At 59.2% G+C, this 9,045-nt stretch overlaps 2 protein-coding genes across 5 annotated transcripts; one reads left to right on the top strand and one right to left on the bottom strand.

The window, feature by feature from the left end:
- Window positions 1–73: 73 nt before the first annotated feature.
- On the top strand, window positions 74–6,620 carry RPS6KB2 (ribosomal protein S6 kinase B2). 4 transcript variants are annotated; one of them, XM_064492069.1, is made up of 15 exons: window positions 74–1,052; window positions 1,547–1,667; window positions 1,940–2,008; window positions 2,168–2,267; window positions 2,538–2,685; window positions 3,736–3,793; window positions 3,899–3,999; window positions 4,128–4,218; window positions 4,303–4,371; window positions 4,507–4,678; window positions 5,351–5,413; window positions 5,557–5,634; window positions 5,729–5,836; window positions 5,938–6,050; window positions 6,176–6,620. In XM_064492069.1, exons 4-15 carry the CDS (start codon window positions 2,214–2,216, stop codon window positions 6,363–6,365), a joined length of 1,245 nt encoding a protein of 414 aa, XP_064348139.1. In that variant the 5' UTR covers window positions 74–1,052; window positions 1,547–1,667; window positions 1,940–2,008; window positions 2,168–2,213; the 3' UTR covers window positions 6,366–6,620. The 4 variants fall into 4 exon arrangements, with proteins under 4 accessions (XP_064348139.1, XP_064348138.1, XP_010996434.1 ...); XM_064492068.1 differs by lacking the exon at window positions 2,168–2,267 and adding an exon at window positions 1,410–1,450; XM_010998132.3 differs by lacking the exon at window positions 2,168–2,267 and adding an exon at window positions 1,410–1,450 and having other exon boundaries at window positions 4,303–4,393; window positions 4,507–4,614.
- Window positions 6,621–6,688: 68 nt separating this feature from the next.
- PTPRCAP (protein tyrosine phosphatase receptor type C associated protein) lies at window positions 6,689–8,831 on the bottom strand. The gene is made up of 2 exons (XM_010998131.3): window positions 8,701–8,831; window positions 6,689–7,545 (listed from the first exon to the last, which is right to left on the bottom strand). Exons 1-2 carry the CDS (start codon window positions 8,701–8,703, stop codon window positions 6,925–6,927), a joined length of 624 nt encoding a protein of 207 aa, XP_010996433.1. The 5' UTR covers window positions 8,704–8,831; the 3' UTR covers window positions 6,689–6,924.
- Between the last annotated feature and the right edge of the window lie 214 nt (window positions 8,832–9,045).

Here is a 9,045-nt window from a genome sequence, read left to right as displayed (position 1 = left end):
CCGAGGGTGAGATTACAACCAGAGGGCCACACCCAACCAGATAGCCTTTCTCCAGCCTGGGGACCCCTGAATTCTGTCCATTTGAGTTCATACCTAGCCTTCCCTGTCCAACTGGAATGCACATCCAGACAGCTTCCAATGATCAGAATTCATCCAAGGCCTGGTCTGGCCCAATTCACCCCCTCAGAACCCCATCCAACAAGAATACATGTCCAAATCTAAACTCACAGACAAAGTCTGGTGTGTTCATTCATTCAATATTGTAGTAAAGTTTTATGAAGCACCTATTCTGTACCAGGTAACCGAATCACGACTAAATGTGCTTAAATTGGCAACAGGCAAACTCCAGCACAAACTCATATTTACCTGGTGGATCAATGAGACCCAAACCCTTCCAGTAAGGAATCCGGCAACAAAACCCAGCATTGAGCAGAGTATGGAGCAGTAGAGGCTCTGATTTGCAGGGTCCTGGAGCCGAGAGGCACGTTAGGGAGATCACAATGCAGCAGTCGGCTCCCTTTCGGGGGCGAACGGAGGAATATACGTCATCTGCCTCTCGCCACTCAGCCTGACAGGGCACGGCTGCTGGGAACTGCATTTACACTCACACATGCATGCACTTCTGACTCTGCCCCACCCAAACTCTTCCCAGAACCAAGATAGACGCCTTCCAGGCCGCCCTTGTCCGGTGCCGCCCCGGTGAAGCTGTGCTGGAAAGATTGAAGGGCCCGCGGAAGAGTGTGAAAGGCCTTAGTACCCCTGCACTCTGGGACTACCATTCCCGAGATGCATTGCGATAGACGCCATCTTTTCTCCTCGCCCGCTAAGCGGCCGGCTCGAGGGAGGGACAACCTCTTGCGTCATCGGTGCGCGAGGCGGCCGTCGCGGAGTGATGACGTATAAGCCCCAGCCCCTGCCTGTCAGTCAGATCGCGGCCGGGTACCGGCCGAGTGGCCCGCGGGGCCGGCGCCGCTATGGCGGCGGTGTTTGACCTGGACCTGGAGACTGAGGAAGGCAGCGAGGGCGAGGGCGAGCCAGAGTTAAGCTCCGCGGTGAGTATTTCGCCTGGGCGCGGCTCGATCCCGGAGTCGATCCCTTTACCCGGGCGGTGGGATCTCCCGGGCTCCCCCAACCTGGAGTGGGCTCCGCTCCTGCAGGCCCGGATCTGTCTGAGATCCCCGCCACTATTAAGCTCTGACCCCACCCTCACCCTGACCTGCCTTGCAGGCCCCCAGCCCTTCCCCTGAGTCTCCCTTTCCCGCTCTCGCCTCTCCTCCCAAGTCCTGGCCCATCTCCTGCCAGCTCCCATTGCTGATCCCCTCCTCCTGGGCTGAGCTGTCCAGCCTTAGGGGGTGGCGGGGGAGGTATCCTGGAACCTCCCTTGGCTCTTACCCCTCGGTTTCTCACAGGACGTGTGCCCCCTTGCCGAGTTGAGGGCAGCTGGCCTGGAGTGAGTGAGGGTTGTGTTGAGGGAGGAGGGAATGGGCTGGGGAAGGGGACCTGAAGAATACTGAAGCTTGCTCCCATTAACTTCTTGTGCCCACAGGCCAGTGGGACACTATGAGGAGGTGGAGTTGACTGAAACCAGTGTGAACCCGGGCCCTGAGCGCATTGGACCCCACTGCTTTGAGCTGCTGCGTGTGCTAGGGAAGGGGGGCTACGGCAAGGTACCGGCCCTCCCTCCTTTCTCACAGCCTTAGTTCTTGCTACAGCAAAGGGTCTCTAAACAAATTAGACTTGTAAATCAGTAGAGCCTCTGATAGAACTCAGAGATAAAAACATAAAGGAGGGAAGAGTAAATCCTCTCAGACTTGAAATCTTTATAGCCCACCCTTGGGTGGGCCTAGGCCTCTGGATCCCTGTGCCAGAGCTTGAGGGTGGGGCTTTTTGAAAATAGGATATGGAAAGGGAGGTTGATCCCGTCTCCCCTGCCCTACAGGTGTTCCAAGTGCGAAAGGTGCAGGGCACCAATCTGGGCAAAATATATGCCATGAAAGTTTTAAGGAAGGTGAGTCATTGTTCAGCCAACAGAGCCTCACTGAGTGGTTGCCTTTCCCGATGCACAACACCAGGCTTTGGGAAGACAGCGGTGAGCGTGCTGGAGGAGGTGGTCACTGTCGTGGGCATTTGCTTGTTTATCGTCGGTTGTGATATTGTTGTTTTGCAGTAATTCCCAACCGTGGACAGTATTGCCTCCTAGGGGACATGTGGCAATGTCTGTGTACATTTTCGAGTCGTGGCTAGAGAGGGGAGGCTCCTGGCATCCAGTGAGTAGAAGCCAGGGATTCTGTTAAATCCCCTACAGTGCAAAAGACGGCCCCCCACAACAAAGAATTATCTGCCCCAAATGTCGTTAGTGCCGTGGTTGAGACACACTGTGCTACTAGGAAGAACCAGTCCCTGGAAAGGATGATTGCTGATAGCAGCAGAATTATGGAGAAGTACAGTGGGGTCAGAGAGGATGGCAGAATGGTGGTGGCTGGAGGGGCTAAAGGAGCCCTGGGTGCCCACCTTCTAACCGATTCCTGCCTCTCCAGGCCAAGATTGTGTGCAACGCCAAGGACACGGCACATACACGGGCTGAGCGGAACATTCTAGAGTCAGTGAAGCATCCCTTCATTGTGGAACTGGCCTATGCCTTCCAGACTGGCGGCAAACTCTACCTCATCCTTGAGTGCCTCAGTGGTATGAGTGTGGGCCCAACCAGGGGTGTAGGCAAGGCCAAGGAACCAGCACAGGGAGCACTGGGGGAAGCTGGGAGAGATGTGGTGTGTAGAATAGACAGGTGGTCCCCACTCCATCCATCCATTGGTCCATTCATTCATTCATTGATTCAGCAAACATCTGTCCAGTGCCTCTTGTGTCTCTCCCCTGTGTTGGGGGTGGGTGGGAATGGTGGGAGTTTGTATAGAAGTCCAGAGGGTTGTTTTGTCCATTTCCACTCCCTCTTCACGTCCTGGTCCTCTCTCCTGTGTGCCCTGCAACCAGTCAGGTCCCAGATCCAGGTGGTTCATTCTCTGCAGCATTCTCCATTCTCTCTGCTCTCTCGGGGGCGGGGGAGGAGTCACAGTTGTTTCTTAACTGGACTTGAGACCTCCAGCTCACCCTCTCCCTAGTGTCTCCTTCACTAACTTCCAGGGTTATCTTCTGAGAGCACAGGATTGTCCCCAGCACTCTTGCTCAGAATACCATGGTTCCCTGTAACTCCTCAGATTGAGTCTGGCCTTCATGGCCTGGTGTCCCCTGCTCACCAAAGTGGCCCGGGTCTGCTTGCTGCCCCCTGAGCCCATCTGTACCAGTGAGCCCTGTGAGCTTCATCCCCTGTGTTCCATCTCAGCATCCTCTTAAATTCTCACCGCTACTACAGACTTTCCCTCTCCCCTCACTTTGCTGTGTCTCCCTGTCTCCCCTGAGGGATTTCGGGTTAAGCTCTCGAAACTGTTGCCTCTGGCATATCAGAGCAGCTGCGTGCATGTCTGTCTCCCAGTAGACTGAGCGTCCTGAGGGCAGTGGCTGGGTCTCTTCATCTCTGTGTCCCCAGCTTCACCCAACACAGGGCCAGGCACCGCGTAGGCATCGGTAGATGTTTGCTGAATTGAATTGAATCCCCACGGCAGCTCTTTGAGGCAGGTAGGGTGGGAATTGTGAGCCCTACTCTCCCCGAGAAGAAACCAAGACTCAGTGAGCAGAAGAGCTTGGTCCCAGCATGCAGCTGCTGACGTGTTTGTGTCACAGGTGGTGAGCTCTTCACACATCTGGAGCGAGAGGGCATCTTCCTGGAAGACACGGCCTGGTGAGTGTTACCTCCTGTCTCTCTCCTGAGGGGGTCCAGGGATCCCTCCCCGACAGGGCCTGGCTCTACCCCGCCCCTGGCCTTCATCCTGTCCTGTCTCTGCAGTTTCTACCTGTCAGAGATCACACTGGCCCTGGGCCATCTCCACTCCCAAGGCATCATCTACCGGGACCTCAAGCCTGAGAACATCATGCTCAACAGCCAGGGTGCGCACACGTCCGCCGCACTCGCAGCTGCGAGTCCGGGGTCAGGACCCGCTGGGAGGGCCAGGGAGCCCTGTGAGCCCTGTGGGGTGGGCTGGGGCCCTGTCCTACCCCTGTAACTTTGTCTTCAGGCCACATCAAACTGACCGACTTTGGACTGTGCAAGGAGTCGATTCACGAGGGCGCCGTCACCCACACCTTCTGTGGCACCATCGAGTACATGTAAGCAGTAGACGGTAGGGCCCGGCGGTCGGGAGAACAGCCAGGCAAGACTTGGCCTGACAGACTGTTCCACTCGGCCCCCAGGGCCCCTGAGATTCTGGTGCGCAGTGGCCACAACCGGGCGGTGGACTGGTGGAGCTTGGGCGCCCTGATGTACGACATGCTCACTGGATCGGCAAGTCCAGCCTCCTCGGGGGCGGGAGTGGGGGCAGGAGGAGGGCCCCCTCCTGGGGCAGGGCAGGGCCCGGTGGGAGGCCCACAAGGCTCCTCACCCTCTGCCTTCTCCAGCCACCCTTCACTGCAGAGAACCGGAAGAAGACCATGGACAAGATCATCAAAGGGAAGCTGGCGCTGCCCCCCTACCTCACCCCGGATGCCCGGGACCTCGTCAAAAAGGTGGGCTCCTGGCCGCCTCTCTCACTCCCTCATCTACAGAGACGGCCCGCACTCTGTCTATGTGGTGTGTATCTACTTTTACTTTAACCTGAGCACCCAACCCCCACATCCTGTGGCCTTTCTCTTGCCTTCTGAAACAGCCTACACTCTATACAGTATGTATTTCTTTAAATAAATCTACCTTTACTCAAAAACAAAAACAAAAAACCCCAAAAATGTGGGCTTCCTCCTGCCCCTGACAGGCCCTGCATGGGCTCCTGAGTCTCCCTGGGCCAGTTGCAGGTCCACCCCTACCTGTAGACTCTGCCATTGGATAAGGAGCACTGGCTCTGGTGTCCAAGATGACAGCTCTGATGCAGACCAGCTGCCAACCCCAGACAGGTCCCTAGTCTGAGTCTTAATTGGTGAAATGTGCATGACAAACTAGTCACTGTCACCAAAAAGGCAATCACTGGGGATGAAAGCGGGTGGGTAGGCGCCCCGCCCAGATTTCGAGGTGGAGCACCACTGAAGTGCCCTGGAGGTGTGCCAGCAACCTTTGCAAAAGCTTCACAGAGAAGGGCCACTGGACCAAATCTGAGAGGTCCTAACGGTGTCTGTAGGTGGAGACAACACTCCAGAGCAAACCCCCCAATCCCCAACCCTTGTCTCACCTTTCATCACTCCCTTGAGGCCATTCGGGAACACTCGATTATACCTCTCCCGCAGACCCTTACCCTCTGCCCTTGTCCTGCAGTTTCTGAAGCGGAATCCCAGCCAACGGATTGGGGGTGGCCCAGGAGACGCTGCTGAGGTGCAGGTGGGTCTGGGGCCACCAATAGAGGGCAGGGCTGAGCCCTGAGGGGTGCCCTGTGCAGAAAGTGGGGCCTTAGGGCACAGGGAGTTTCTGAGGGAGCCAAGGAAGGTGAAATGTTGTCAAGTTTGGGGGCACTCCACCCACAGCGGCACCCCTTCTTCCGGCACATTAATTGGGACGACCTCCTGGCCCGCCGCATGGACCCCCCTTTCCGGCCCTGTCTGGTGAGTGGAGGTCCCACTGGCCCTGGGGTGGGTGCGTGGAGGCCCCTGCCTTGGACACCCTTGACCTCTCCCCCCATCGCCGGGGTGACCACAGCAGTCAGAGGAAGACGTGAGCCAGTTTGACTCCCACTTCACAAGGCAGACACCAGTGGACAGTCCAGACGACACGGCACTCAGTGAGAGTGCCAACCAGGCCTTCCTGGTGAGGTCCGGGGCCCTGAGGGTTATAGGGTCACGGGCAGGGATTGTGGCCAAGGAGCAATGGACCTTGAGCCTCGCCCGGCCCTGCCTCTGCCCCTCCAGGGCTTCACGTACGTGGCACCCTCCGTGCTGGACAGCATCAAAGAGGGCTTCTCCTTCCAGCCCAAGCTGCGCTCCCCCAGGCGCCTCAACAGCAGCCCCCGGACCCCCATCAGGTACCGCAGGGCAGGGGACTCCAGCGGCAGGGGCACTTGACCTCACAGCCTGAGCACCAGACAGGGAGTCGGCCCTCCCGACCCCATGCCAGTAGGCACTGACTCTGCCTTGGTTTCCCCTGCAGCCCCCTGAAGTTTTCGCCCTTTGAGGGATTCCGGCCCAGCCCTGGCCCACCAGAACCCATGGAGCCTCCTCTACCTCCTCTCCTGCCAGCGCCCCCACCACCGCCACCCTCGAGCACTGCCCCTCTCCCCATCCGACCCCCCTCAGGGACCAAGAAGTCCAAGAGGGGCCGTGGGCGCCCTGGGCGCTAGGAGGACGGGTGGGCGAAGGCCTCCAGGAAGACCCCTCCCTCTAAGCCGTGAGGGCAGTGGGCCCCTAGGCCAGTTCAGAGACCTGGGGCTGGGGCTGGGGGTACAGGAGTGAGTGTGTGTGGGAATGTGTGTCTCTGGGGAGGGTGGCTGTGCCCCTGAATCATGATCATGAAGGGCTGCTGGTCGAGGGGCCACCTACCTGGCCTCTCGCAGTTGAGCTGTGCCCTTGGAGAATTAAAGTATTGAATCATGGCACTGACCTGGCTCTTCCTTTAGACTTCTGGGGCCAGCGGGTGGGGGAGGTCACAACAGGAGCACAGAGCTATGGGACTGGAGAGGTTTTATTTCAGATGGCTGCCCAGTGCCCCTGGGGATGGGTGGCCTTCCTGGAGGGGCCAGGGATACACACATTCGGGGATAGAACTAGTGGGGGGCATGACAGTCTGAGGTTCTCCAAGTGGGGGTGTGGGTTACAATGTGTCCAGGGTAGGCCATGTCCAGACATGGCAGCTTGGGAAGCAGAGGCACAGTGGCAGGGATGCAGCACCAGGGCTGGCTCCTACAGTGCGGTGACGTGGAGACCCTGGCCCCCAGCTGCCCTATCGCTGTCGTCCCAGGCTGCGCTTCCAGCAAAGGCGTGCAGGTCACTCAGTAGGGCCTCGGCACTGCCCCCTGATCCTGCTGGCCCCTGGGAGGCCAGGCCCAGGCCCCCTTCGGCATCATCGTCATGTGCCTCCAAAGCCGGCTCTGAGACCTGCTGTGGGCTGGGCCTCTCCCCGCATCGCTGCTCCTCTTCCTGGGATTCAGCCTCTTCCCGGCTAACTCCCAGGTCGTAGTCATCTTCCATGTCCTGCTCATCCTCCTGCCGCTCTGGCTCCTCATCTGGCGACTCCAGCTCAGCCCTGGTCCGGAGCCATCGGCCTGGCGGGCTGGCCCAGAACAGGCGACGAGTGCGGCCCCACAGCGCGGCACCCAGGCGGGCCGGGTGGTAGTAGCCCCCCGAGTCCCGGCTGAGGCGGCGCCAAGCCAGTGCCAGGCCAGTGACCAGCAGCAGGAGCAGCAGCAGCAGCAGGACAACAGTGACTGAGTTGGAGCCGCCGCTGTCCTTGGCACCTCCATCTGAGCCCAGGGTCCCCGGCAGGGCCAGCAGTGTCCAGAGCCCTAGGGCACAGGGCAGGTCCTGTGGGGAGACAGGCATGGGCTCATTGCCTGTGCTTGGCAGCCTCTTGGGCAAAATGGGGACAGTCAAGCAGAAAAGCCCGTCCTTAGCCAACAAGGCCCTTCCTGGCTTTGTGATATCTGACCACCGGTGCTTCCTCACTCCCACTGCACCACGTAAGCCTGCTCCTGCCCAGGGCCTGTTCCCTGGCTGTTCCTTCTGTCCAGAATGCTGCATTCCCCTGAGAGCCACATGGCTTGCCTGCTCACCTGGCTTGCCTGCTCACCTGGCTCAGAGGACCTCAGTGCGGCCTAACCAGACCTGGATTTCTACCCTGACAGTTACCCCTGTGGCCAGCCCAGCCCTGCTCTGCTTTCCTACCCACTCCCCAACACTATAGATCACTCTGCTTGTTTATCGTGTTTATTGTCTTTTTGGCTCAAGCACCTAAACAATTCATAGCACAGAGCGGGTGCTCAATAGATACTGGTTGAATGTGTTAAGACACTGCCACCTGGGAGTGGGAGATGGAAGGGAGGGAAGATGCCTGCGAGGCTGGTGTTGGGGCTGGCTCCTCCCAAGGCCCCAGCCAAGGGACTGGGCCAGGTCCTGGGATGGGAGTCCCTGAGACCCCTCTTCCTCCCCCCAGCCATGGGACTGCCCCAGCTGCAGCATTTCCGTTCAACTCTCTGTCCCTGGGGGCCTCAGGCTCGAAGGGCCAGGGGCTCAGAGAGGCAGGTGCAGCTGCCAGAGGAAGCCTGCGGTCGGAACAAGTCAGGTGGGGGATGCGGGGAGAAGGGGGAGGGGTGCCGGGGTGCAAGTAATACTTCCCCCCCACCCCCGGCTGTCTGCCCAGGCTCTAGGGAGGCAAGCTGGGACTGTGCTCAAGTCTCAGCTCCTGGGTAGAGCAGGCGACAGGGCCTATCTGGGGGTCGAGCGTGGAGTAGGGCACTGGGGGCCCACACCCTGAGTCCGTGGGAGGACCATCTAAAGAGAGGTGAAAGGCCCAGTTTCTGCCCTGTGCTCACCCTGAGTCTCTCGCCTCTGCCCTTGACTGGCTGTTCCTGCCCCTGGGCCCCAGTCAGAGGATCTCTCCTCAGCTTGCGGGACCCAAACATTCCAGCTCTGACCCCCTGTGGCCCCCACCCCAAGGACCCAACAGGTGCCATCGCTCACCATGGTCCGTGGGCCTCTCAGCACTGGGTGCCCACCTCCAGCTCGGGCTGTGTTGAGTGAGAAGTGAGCTCTCGCGCTCTCGACTGCAGCTAGGGGTTACTCAGTGCTTCCGCTTCCTGCCCACAACACCCCATCATCCCCCACCTCCGTGGGGGGCCTTGGGCCTCTCAGCACTACCCCGATCTACACCAGATCCTCACCGGTCTCTCACCCAGCAAGGCTGGAGCTATGGGGCCTGTGACCAGGCCTCCAAGAGGAACTGGGCACCCAGCTTGAAGCAGGACAAGGCCCTGGAGGTACCCAGTGACCCTCTGCCTGTTTCTCAACCTGGCAGAAGTCAGGGAC

This window comes from Camelus dromedarius, chromosome 12 (assembly GCF_036321535.1).
Source record: "Camelus dromedarius isolate mCamDro1 chromosome 12, mCamDro1.pat, whole genome shotgun sequence".
Classification (NCBI taxonomy): Eukaryota; Metazoa; Chordata; class Mammalia; order Artiodactyla; family Camelidae; genus Camelus; species Camelus dromedarius.
This window is presented reverse-complemented; position numbering and strand designations above follow the sequence as displayed.

Excerpts from the sequence above, each read along its gene's own strand:
- RPS6KB2 (XM_064492068.1), top strand. The coding sequence starts at position 975 with ATGGCGGCGGTGTTTGACCTGGACCTGGAGACTGAGGAAGGCAGCGAG. Across the intron at positions 3,794-3,898 it reads TTCCTGGAAGACACGGCCTG|TTTCTACCTGTCAGAGATCA; the intron begins GTGAGTGTTACC and ends CTGTCTCTGCAG. Across the intron at positions 5,414-5,556 it reads GAGACGCTGCTGAGGTGCAG|CGGCACCCCTTCTTCCGGCA; the intron begins GTGGGTCTGGGG and ends CTCCACCCACAG.